The sequence below is a fragment of the Trichechus manatus genome, unplaced genomic scaffold (genome assembly GCF_000243295.1).
Source record: "Trichechus manatus latirostris isolate Lorelei unplaced genomic scaffold, TriManLat1.0 scaffold00085, whole genome shotgun sequence".
Lineage (NCBI taxonomy): Eukaryota > Metazoa > Chordata > Mammalia > Sirenia > Trichechidae > Trichechus > Trichechus manatus.
In genome coordinates, this window is record NW_004444021.1 from 1,492,631 (window position 1) to 1,503,613 (window position 10,983).

The following is a 10,983-nucleotide window of genomic DNA, read 5'->3' on the forward strand; positions in this document are numbered from 1 at the left end:
GCCAGGCACCATCTAGCTGTACTGGACTCAGTCTGGTGGAGGCCTCAGTAGCTGTGGTTTTTCCTATTTTTTTACATCAATTGTTACCAATTAGATTCTGCCACATACCTTATGACTATAATTAATTTAAAACCTAAATACATCTCTGTCCAAATCCATTTTTATAATTTGATCCAAGCATTTCTGCTGGTTGAGATCACTTGGAATTTTGACTTTGTTATCTGTCACCATGTCCCATCAAACTCTAAATCTTACTCATTTGAAAGGCATGCTTTATTCACCTTCATCCAAAACCTCGATAAGAGGATTGAAAAGTGGAAGGTCAAGAGCATTAAATTGTACCAGACACTAGAGTCTGCTCTGCTAACTGGAAAACATGAAACACCGTTAGTCCTTATTCACTATGTATAGTCAACAAAGCTAAATATTCACCATTAAGTATGGCAATTACAGTTAGTTTTTGTAGGTACTGTTCTTCAGGTTAAGGGAATTCACTTTTATTCATAGTTTGATAAGAGTTTTTATCAGGACTGGATAGAGAAGCTTATCTTTTTAAAAATGTTGAATCTCCTAAGGTAATCATGATTTTTCCTCTTAATTTCTAAGACACTTTTCAGTTTTCTATCTCAGGCTTTAATAAATTCCCACCGATAAAGTTTCAGTTAAAATGAATAAATCATGGTCAAAAATTATACCAGAAAATACAAGGACACAATGCAGCATGAACAAGAACCAACAGAGACAACATAGACAGCAGAAATAGATCCATGAAGTCTTTAGATATTGAAATTTTTAAACAAAGAATATAAGATATTTTTAAAGAAATGAAAGAGAAGCTTGATAATCTGACAAGAAACTGTAAAGAATGCCCAAACCCATTTGAAAAGGAAAGAAATAGAACATCTATATTTAACTGAAAACTATAATAATACATTCAATATCTCTATTACTTCTTAAAAAGAATAGGTCCAGGTCCTTGTCTTCTGGGCCTCTCCAGAAGAAGAGAACCCAAAGAAACTCTTTTCTTTTCTTGAATAGCCCAGAGAGAAAGGAACACAGTTATGAAAAGGTGAAACATGAAATCTTAAAGTGCATTTAGATGAAAGAGCATGACACATTGTAGGTGTTATATGACATTTGTTGAATGAAAAGATTAGTAATAAAAGTCTCTTCAGAATGGAAAAATGAATTTTGGATTTTAATCTAAAAACATTCCAAGAAATTGTATCATATCTGTCATGATACAGCTTTCTCATAATGCAGTCTGATACTTCTAAGTTGGTTTACCTACTGTATAGTTGTACACTAACCTCTCAGAGCACTTGAGCTAATATTGTTACCATTTGAATAACAAATGGGAGGAAAAGTATCCACTTTTCTGCTGATGAGGTTGTTGGATTGCCTTTAAGAAGTGTCTTGAGAAGCAGTTGAAAGTGCTGGGTTATTTTTATTTAAAGTAGTTATGCAACAACTGTACTCAACCTAAAATCTTTGTTTTTTGTAGACGTTTTCCAATTGTTAACAAATAATTTCTTACACTTTTTTTCACACCAAATTCTAACTTCACAGCTATGAAGTATATGACTTAGTGATCTTGAGCAAGTGTGTGCAAAAAAGCACTAGTAGCTTCAGAGCTTGTTTTAAAAAAAAATCATTGTACTACCTAGAACATTTATCCTGCTTTCATTCATGCCACAGTGTGTGGACCTTCTGAGCTGAGAAACTGTGACTTTGACTTTTGAACATATTTTTCAGCATAGCAGTGTTGCTTCACTTACCTTTGACAGGTGAAGTACATACTTTTCACTTTAATTCAAATGTCTGCATTGGGGTAATAAATTAATCATAAATTGGCTAAAACACAACACCTATCTGATAGTGGAAAAATATCTAAGACACATGTTAGTTATTAACTACATTCTCCAAAGACTATCAAATTAAGTTTTGAAATAGAGTTTGGCAATAGCATCTCAGTATTGATGGTGAAAATATTTTCACCAAATATGACTCATTCATAATTTGGACAGAGGATGGTATGAGAGTCATTCACTTGAAAACATCTGTATATTTTGTAAAACCAATGTTCCTTGCAGGAGAATTCACACAGTAGTGTAGCTCAGTGTCTAATATGGAGTGACATGTCAGAAGGCCTAGTTTCAGTACTTACCTGTGATGCTTACTTTCCTGTGCTCCTGGCCAAAATATTTAATTCTCAGTGGAAAATATTTAAAATGACTGTGTTTGATTATATAGTATATAAATATCTTCAAGTTCTAAAATTTCATCTATGCCATTCCTTCTTTATCACTCTGAAACAGTTGACAGATAAATTGGTACATTTTTTTTGGTCACAGAGTAAATATTAATCCTGTGTGTTCTTATTTGTCCTATACTTTTTATTTTGATAATTTTGAAAAACCTACATAAGTTTGAAAAAAAATAGTACATAAAACCCTGTATTATATTTGACAATGATTACTATTCTGTCATATTTACTTTCTCTTTCATATATATACCTATATACATACACATGTATACATATTTTATATAGACTGGGCTCAGGGTTAGACAGCGCTTAGATGTTAAATAGCATTACTTTGAAGGAAGTCAGTAGGGAACAGTGTATTAGAACACTGGTGAAGGGAGAACTTCCAGGGATTACCCAGGTTTAAATGTTGATTAAAGTAGATTAGGGGGCAGGATATTCCAGAATTTGGGGAGGAACAGTTGAAATGGCTGACTTGATTGGAGGGAGGTATATGAAATTGAAGAACTATTTCTTTAAGTATGAGAAAGGTATAGAGATGACAGAATATAAAATACTGCTCAGAGAAGGAAACTTCAAGATATCTTAAAGGAATAACAATTCTAAATACTAATTATTTTCTATTGGAATATAAAATATTAAGGCAGGAAGTAAACTCATGATTTCTACCTTATTAGCATCAGGATATGATAAAGAGAATGGATATTTTTATATCTTGATGGAGTTTCAACCTCAATTTCACCTTGAATTCTACTTCTTTAAGTTCAAATTGTACATTAATATGTTTGAACATAAGTATGTGGAGGAAAAGGGAGCCCTGGTGGCGTAGTGGTTAAGAGCTCAGCTGCTAACCAAAAGTTTGGCAGTTCAAATCCACCAGCCGCTCCTTGGAAACCCTCTGGGGCAGTTCTACTCTGCCTGTAGGGTTGCTTTGAGTGGGAATGGACTTGATGGCAATGGGTTTATACGGAGGAAAATTAAATGAGGTGGAATTCTGAATTTTTGTCTAAAAACTTAACTGAAGTCATATTTTTATCTTATATAAAACATATTATGGAGTTCTTACACTATCATATGTTTCATTACCCTCCTTCCTTCCCAACAATATGGAAGGGTAAATAATTTATGTTAACTGCTCATGGTACTTATGTAAATGCTTGTAAACCTTCAGTGTAGCCCTTGAATCAATATTTCAGAGTTTGAAGGAAAAAAATGAATATGAAAATGTTCTGTGATATTATTAGAAATGTTCTAATGAAATGCAATTTATAAGCACCATTCTCTTTAATCTCATTAACAAAATCATAATCTAACTAAGTATGGAATGCTTTAATGAATGCCTCACGTCTTTTATGTGAGTGACTTGTGAGTCTGTGCTTAACAGTGTACTAATTAATTGGGATAAATTAATCTCAAACAAACAACCAAATATACACAAAACATTTGTCTAAGTGCTTTTTGCCTGTTGGAAAGAAAACGGTTGTTAGAGGAAGATATTTGGTGCTACCATCTACCATACTTTATAAGTAAATCCAATGTTGTAAATATTTGAAGTTGCCTCTGGAACTTTCACATTATTGTAGTGCAAATAGTTCATTACACTTTGGAGAACATTTGAAACTCTCTAAATAAACTTTTTCTACCTAATGACTTCTACTTAACTGAAAAATTGAGAAACCATGTAAATGTTTGCATAAAAGTTATTTATGCATACACGAGATTGATGAATAGCCAATATCTTTACAAACATAAAATGAAAATATGTTCTTATTGGATAAAGGAAATAATGGTTATAAATTCGGGTAAATAAAGCAAATAATTGGGAGCATTATTCAGGAGTATATCCTATATGTTCACAGATTCTTCTCTTATCATTGGTAATCAGAAAGAGATTTATCAGTTAATCCTGATGTAATTATTTCAGGTAACCTGTTTTCTGATCACATCCAGGGACAAGCATTGACTATACTGGCGTCATGAAATTTTAAAATAGAATTTCTTACACTTGATGAACTTAAAATTTAGCCAATGACTAAGAAACACCTCCAGCTTCCAGCAGCCTTTCCCACTCCCACCCAGAGATACATTTTTAAGATAAAAAGAAAGACCTATTAAAAAAAAGAAATAAACAAAAAAAACCATAGTGCCAAATAAGAACTTTAATTTATCCCAAGTCTTATGATCTCTCTGCTGTCAGTTATACAAGAAAGAATGGCAAAAGGAAGAAAACTTGTATACATTTATTGACATTCAATTTATCACAGATTTGTGAATATCATGTTTGACTAAAGAACGTTTAGTTTCTTTATAAAGTTTATTCATAGATAATGTTTATTTATAAATAGTGTTTGACTATAAAAGTTCAGTCAAACATTATTTATAAATAATAACTTGAAAAACTACCTTAGGAAGTCTACAAAACAGAACAACTTATTCATTAAAATTCATTTTTCTTATTAAAATACACTCTTTTCTGTGGCGTGTTTATAGGCTCATTTTTTTTTAAAGCACATGACATGTTTGTCTTAATAGCAGTTATCAAACACACCAGGAATATATGAGTCATTTCTGGTATTTCCTAGAAGGCTACTTTGCTAAGAAAACTAATTTAGCATCTGTTCTGTAATTTTACTCAAGGTCGGAAAGACATTAAAAAAAATCTGTCTGCAAGGTAATCCTTTAATTGTAAAGTAGCTTTCTGAAAGTCTTTCAGATTCAGTGAAATCTTGTGTCCAATAATATTAAATGGTGTGTATATTTTATAGTACACCCTACATTTGAAAATTTGGTGTTTTGTGTTTAAGCGCCTAGGACTTCACCAGATAATAAGAAGAAGATCAACATAATAATTAATTCTGTTAATAGTTATTTTGAGATTTCTAATTTTTGCAAAAGCAGGGTTAGACTCAGGATCTGGTCACTATTAACTTTAAATTGGTTAATCCTACATGACATGTACTCATTGATCAACTTGAAACCTGTGGTTCAAAGTACACTGATGACATGGGAATCATTGTTTCAATGATGGGACACATTAGATAGGTCTCACTGGTGGAGGAGGCTTTAAGGGTGGGAGAGTGGGAAGATTTAGTTTTGTTCTATTGCACACTTTTATAATATCTTAAAGACGTCAAAATGAATATAAAAAATTAAAGTGTAGAAAATTTTAGTGAAATTCAAAAATGAGAACCAAAGCAGAGTTGTTGAAAGACTTTGTTGTTTCCAGCTTGACAACTGAACCATGATACGTAGAACACAAATAGAGTTCACAAGGGAAAATCTAGTCAGGTAAGTGTTTAGAATATAATTGAAATAGGAAAAAATTAAGACAATTTAATTAATTTTGTATAAATAAAGAGGTGACTGAGAGATTGCCCATACTGTTGGAGCTAAATAAATACAAGCATATTGTATAGTAATGATGGGACTGACACATGAAATCATGGTTGTCTTGGGAAAGTAAAGGATGTGATTGCTCCAATAATGATTCTTTTATAGCTCTAGTCCAAAAAGTTATTCTTTTTTTCCTTCGAATCCACCATTTTAATCTAAAAATAATTGGCATTTTGAAAACATGTACTTATTATTTTGGAATGTTATTTAAACACAGGGCTAAAATATATTTTATCAACACCCTTATGCCATTGTTCTTAGTACAAGAACATAAAAAGCATTTATAGGAATGCTTGGCTTCCCTACCCACCTTTTATTTCCTTTTTCTATGCCCACATGACTTCCACTCTTGATCAAAACTTCAGTGAATACTCTGGAGTGTTAGGAAAAGTATATTTACTGATTGCATGAGAGCTTACATCAACATTTCACTAAGTCACTAACCTCTAAGTGGGTACTTGCAAGGGCTGTGGTTCATACGGGTAGCCACAGAACTCATGCACAAAGGGAGAGAATATATCCTTTCCTTTTAAAAGCAAATGCTGGAAATCTCACCGTTTGCTTGTGAGATGCTCTTGCCAATGGGAGCAAATTAGGCACGGTAAAAGAACGCTAAAAAATCAGACGACTTTTTTGTGTGAAAGTTTCACAGTTCTGGAATAAATCAAAGCCCTTTTGTTTATCACTAAGAGCAGGGAGAGAATACTTGGCTAACTTAATTAACACTCTTGTTTGGTATTCTTTGTATGAGTCTTTATTTTTATTTCAAAATATATTTCTGTTTTCAATTACCACTATATGTAATTTTTGTTCAGAACAATAGGTGGCATGTAGATTATTTCATTCTTTAAATTCATTGAACATAATTACAGTTTTGGTAAACATCATGCTGAGATCTGAGGGAATGAAAAGATAGAAAAGACACAATTCTTGTCCCGAATGAATTCTATAAATGTCCTCAAATGCTATAAATGAATTGAAGTGTACAGACAAGATCCTTGGCAACATTTAGGAGCCAGAATAACATAATTAATATAACTGAGACTATCTTATCATTACTCCTTAAATAAATTGAGTCTAGTTGATTTTAACAGCACAAGTAAATAAATAACATTCTAAATGTGATGTCAAACAACATGTTTCTGCTCAAACAAGACAACATTTATCTTTAAAACTTGTTAATTGAAGGATTGTTTTTAGTATTAAAAAGCTGACATCCAGGAAATAATTAGGGAACGATAAAATAATAAATATGTATGAGTTTTAATTTAATGATAATTAATCTTATTGACATAGGGAAGTGGAATCATCAAATAAATATTTGTCCATCTGCTTAACAAAAACACATGTAATAACATATTAAACAGGAAAATCCTATTATTAAATACTTACTGAATGCATGTAAAGTCTATTTAAGTTTCTAAACACATATTCCTAATAAATTTCCTGTATGGTAATATCACTTGAAATTAAATTTTGAGAAAAGTGAATAGAAAATCAGTTTTTTGAAAGAAAAGGGGAAAAATATTACCTAATAATAGCAACTTTACAGTTCTTGCATCTCTCTCAGCATCTTGCTGAAGCTTTTTCTCCAGTTCTTTTGATCTTTTGGCCGACTCCTTGCTCTCTGAACTAATTCCACTCCCCATCTTGTGATATCAGACCTTTGTTAGTTTATTCGCTCAAACTTTTTTCAAATGTGAAGCACAGCTCTGGTCTGGATATAGGATGCAAGAGTAGTGCTCTGCTGAAGTACCCAACAGCCCATTCCCTCACCATCTAAGATTCTACTTTGACTAAGCAGATGTTTTCTGATCTGTCACCTGATTGAAGGTAAAACCATACAACCCTGTAATGGAAGCTAAAGAGGAAATTCATTATGCTTTCAAATTAAATGGCCACTTTTGTCACATCTTAGAAAACTCGCTTATCTCCCTTAAAGAATAGCAAAAAATGATATAGATGGTTGCAAAATCTATTAGATGATGTGCAGAGAACAATTCAAATGGAGTGTTTCTTACTGATAAACAATCTTTATTACTGTGATTAAAAGTTGTTACTAATAAAAAATGTTTGCATCTTATCTTCAGTTGTTTGTTTTCAAATTCCTTAAAATTGCTTCTGTATCACAATCAGAATATTTATGTTAAATTATCCAACGCTTATAGTTTCCATATACTTAGATTATGACTTAAAGTTATTGGGAATCTCTTAGTATCTGTCATTTAACTGTAATCACCTTTTTTTTTTCTTTAAAGTGAAAGCAAGTAAGTATAGCTCTTATATTTTATTGTTTTATGCTGCAAACATAGAATTCAGCATATAATGCTTTAGTCTCATAGGATCCATCTCTATAAACTGTGCTTTTATTGCCTGTGAGAAAGTCAATCTATCAACATTAATTGAGGGCCCACTTGGTGTAGACCCTGAATTGTGTTCAATTTAAGCAGTGCATTAGCTCTTTGGGGCCATTAAGCAACAGCTGCCATGCTGGAAGGACTTTTATTGATTTGGCACCAAGGGAATAAAAAGCAATGTTCTTTGAAACAGTGGGTAATTTGGTTCTTCCTAAAGAGTAAGAATAGTAAATACCTCTAAATATGTTCTATACCTTTTAGATACCCCATTAAAGATCATGTACTTCTTGAAGATCTACAGGCTTGAGGGCAAAGATTTTGTTGTTGTTTTTTAAATTTGTGTGAAGCATAAAACACTTAATTGTTATTCAGTCAATATTTTCCTTATAAACAGAGTTGTTTACTTATGGCAGCAGGCAAATCCTTCAGTGTTCACTTTGGGATTTGTGAATCTGTTCAACCAGAAAATGCTAGAATACAGACTCAGTCCATCATTCCGTCAGTGCTGTACTTCTTGTGGGATCATGTATGAAGTTTGAACAGGTGGGTTTTTGTATATTCATATAGCAGGGAAATAGGCTTCCAGTTTAACTACATATTCCTGCTTTGTTTACTTTTTCACATAAAAATATTAGGCTGCAGATACATAAGCACAGTCAAACCTTTCTGGATTCCATCTCTCCAAAGCCATGTTATGATAGTATGAGGATGACAAAGGTGGGTATGCAAGGATTTATGCAAATTGTGTAGTATTGCTTTTACAATGCAAAGGGTCTGTCACAAAGGTATGAACTTTTTACTGCCTAGTTTAATTATACTCACCCATGAACACAGAGTCGACCCTGAAAGCAACATAAAAGAGTACAAACATTAAAATAAATCTCGTTTTGGCTATTGCTTTCATATAGAAATCAAACATACATAGTCCACTGAAAATTCAAGATTCTTGTGTGCTCTATAGCAACCCTGGACCAATAGGACACTGAATATAATTTGCAAATATTATAATTTGCAAATATAATTCAAGCAAATGTACCTTATAGCTTTTGGGTGGCAAAGTACACTGGCTTTGGAAGGGTATGCATTTTACTAAGGGTTGCTACGTGGGTCACTGACTAAAACTAACCAACTCTTTGGGGAGTAGAAGTATACAGTTTCTGCTATGTGTACAAATTATAAACTTCTACTCATCTGTGTAACCCAGAATGTTAAGTGCTCAACTTTATGAGATTATGTTATTGTTTTTCTTTAGTGACTAAAATCTTCTTGACATAAAATTCATGATGTGTCTGTGCTTAGTGGAGGGAGGCAGGCGAGAGTTGGGGAGAAGAGAAAGACTACTTTCTCAGTCCTCTTCCCTGGGGGGCTGGGGCACAGCATGACTAATGAGCTGGGGTTGTTAATACTGCTGTTAGTCCATGTTGCTTCACTTAGGGATATAGCTTTCTGGACTTAAGAAAAAAAAAAGAAAATCAAAATAGTAAATTCCACTAGAGCGAGAACAATACCATACTATTTTGTGTGTCCTCCACCGTATTTGGCACAGTGCTAGTCATAGGAAATAGTCAGTAAATGATTTTTTTCTGATAAATTGATAGAGACCTGGAACACTTTTCTTTCTTTTGCTCTGCTGAGGTGGACAGTATGCTTAGGCTTTCTTTCCAAGATTCATTGTCATGGCTGGTCTATTTCAGCACATTGGAAATTTTAGAGTGGATTGAACAAGCAATGAAAAGCTCAATTTTTGTCTGAAATAATGTCAATACGTATAATTGCAACTGTTAGTCCAATACTTACACTTTTTCTCAGTCTTAAAAATAATACTAGCACACTACCTTTCTATTGTTGAACCTTGCTCCACAGTGAGGGAAAACTGATGGAAGATGACAAAGAAAAAGGAAACTAAATTTAGAAGCTTCTAATTGAGAGAAAAATACGGTCATGATTTTTGTTAGTTCTATAAAACAAGAATCATAAAGCTATGCAAGAAACACCAACATCATGTTAGAGTTCTACATACTGGCCTGCTAAGAGAGACAGACTGCTGTGTGTACGCACACAGAAACATGCGTGCCCATGCCCATGCACATACACAGAAAGCAAGAGAGGTTGTGTTGGAGCACTGTGGTTGTTTAGAACAATCAATTGAGAATGACTTTTTAGAACTTTTTTTTTTTGCTTGCAACAAAACAATTGAACGAAAGAAAATAAGTTTTTTTGGCGTTGGCCTACGCAAGAAAGAAAATGGGCTTAGAGTCAATTACAGAGAGTAAGCCCTCATCTCTAAAAGTCACTGAACTACCACAAGCCTGGAGGATGTGAATAGGTTTCCTCTTGCTATTTTTGGCCTGGGTTTCTGTGGAATCTGCAGAAGGGGACATTATCCTTTAAAAAGTTTGACTAATCACTATTTTACATTTATAATTCCATAACATATAGCTTGAGGTGATGCTGTTATTTGCCACCTGCTCTAAATACTGAGATTTCAACCTACTTTTTTGGAGATGTCTCTTGCCAGCATTACCTGAACTTCTATACTCATAGAGCTGGATTCCACTGTGGATGTTACCCATGGCTGGCTTCCATGAATGACTTCAATATGGTGAATATTGTCAACACAGACTGCTATCTGTATTATCCTTTATTTTGTTTCCATATCTTTTTTTTAAATTAATTTATTTTATTGTACTTCAGGTGAAGGCTTACAGAACAAATAGTTTCTCATGAAACAGTAGTACACATATTGGTTTATGACATTGGTTAACAACCCCACAACATGTCAACCCTCTAACTTCTTGACCTTTCTTTTTTTTTTTTTTGGTGAAAATATACATTGCCAAAGATACACCATTTCAAAAATATCTACATGCACACTTCAGTGACATAGACTACACTCTTCCAATTGTGCTGCTATTCTCACTTTACATGAAGGCTTACAGAACAAAATAGTTTCTCATTTAACAGTTA

The 10,983-nt window shown here is 33.2% G+C and overlaps 1 protein-coding gene across 4 annotated transcripts in view; it reads right to left on the reverse strand.

Annotated features, from left to right (window-relative positions):
• Window positions 1-10,983, reverse strand: part of GNAT3 (G protein subunit alpha transducin 3) — a 90,475-nt gene that overhangs the window by 45,765 nt on the left and 33,727 nt on the right. For 2 of the 4 annotated variants that reach the window (XM_023736032.1, XM_023736034.1), the window contains exon 3: window positions 8,839-8,858. The exons of the other annotated variants lie outside the window; for them this stretch is intronic. In XM_023736032.1, coding sequence (XP_023591800.1) covers window positions 8,839-8,858 — 20 coding nt within the window. The remainder of the gene's footprint in view (window positions 1-8,838; window positions 8,859-10,983) is intronic. 4 annotated transcript variants of the gene reach the window in all.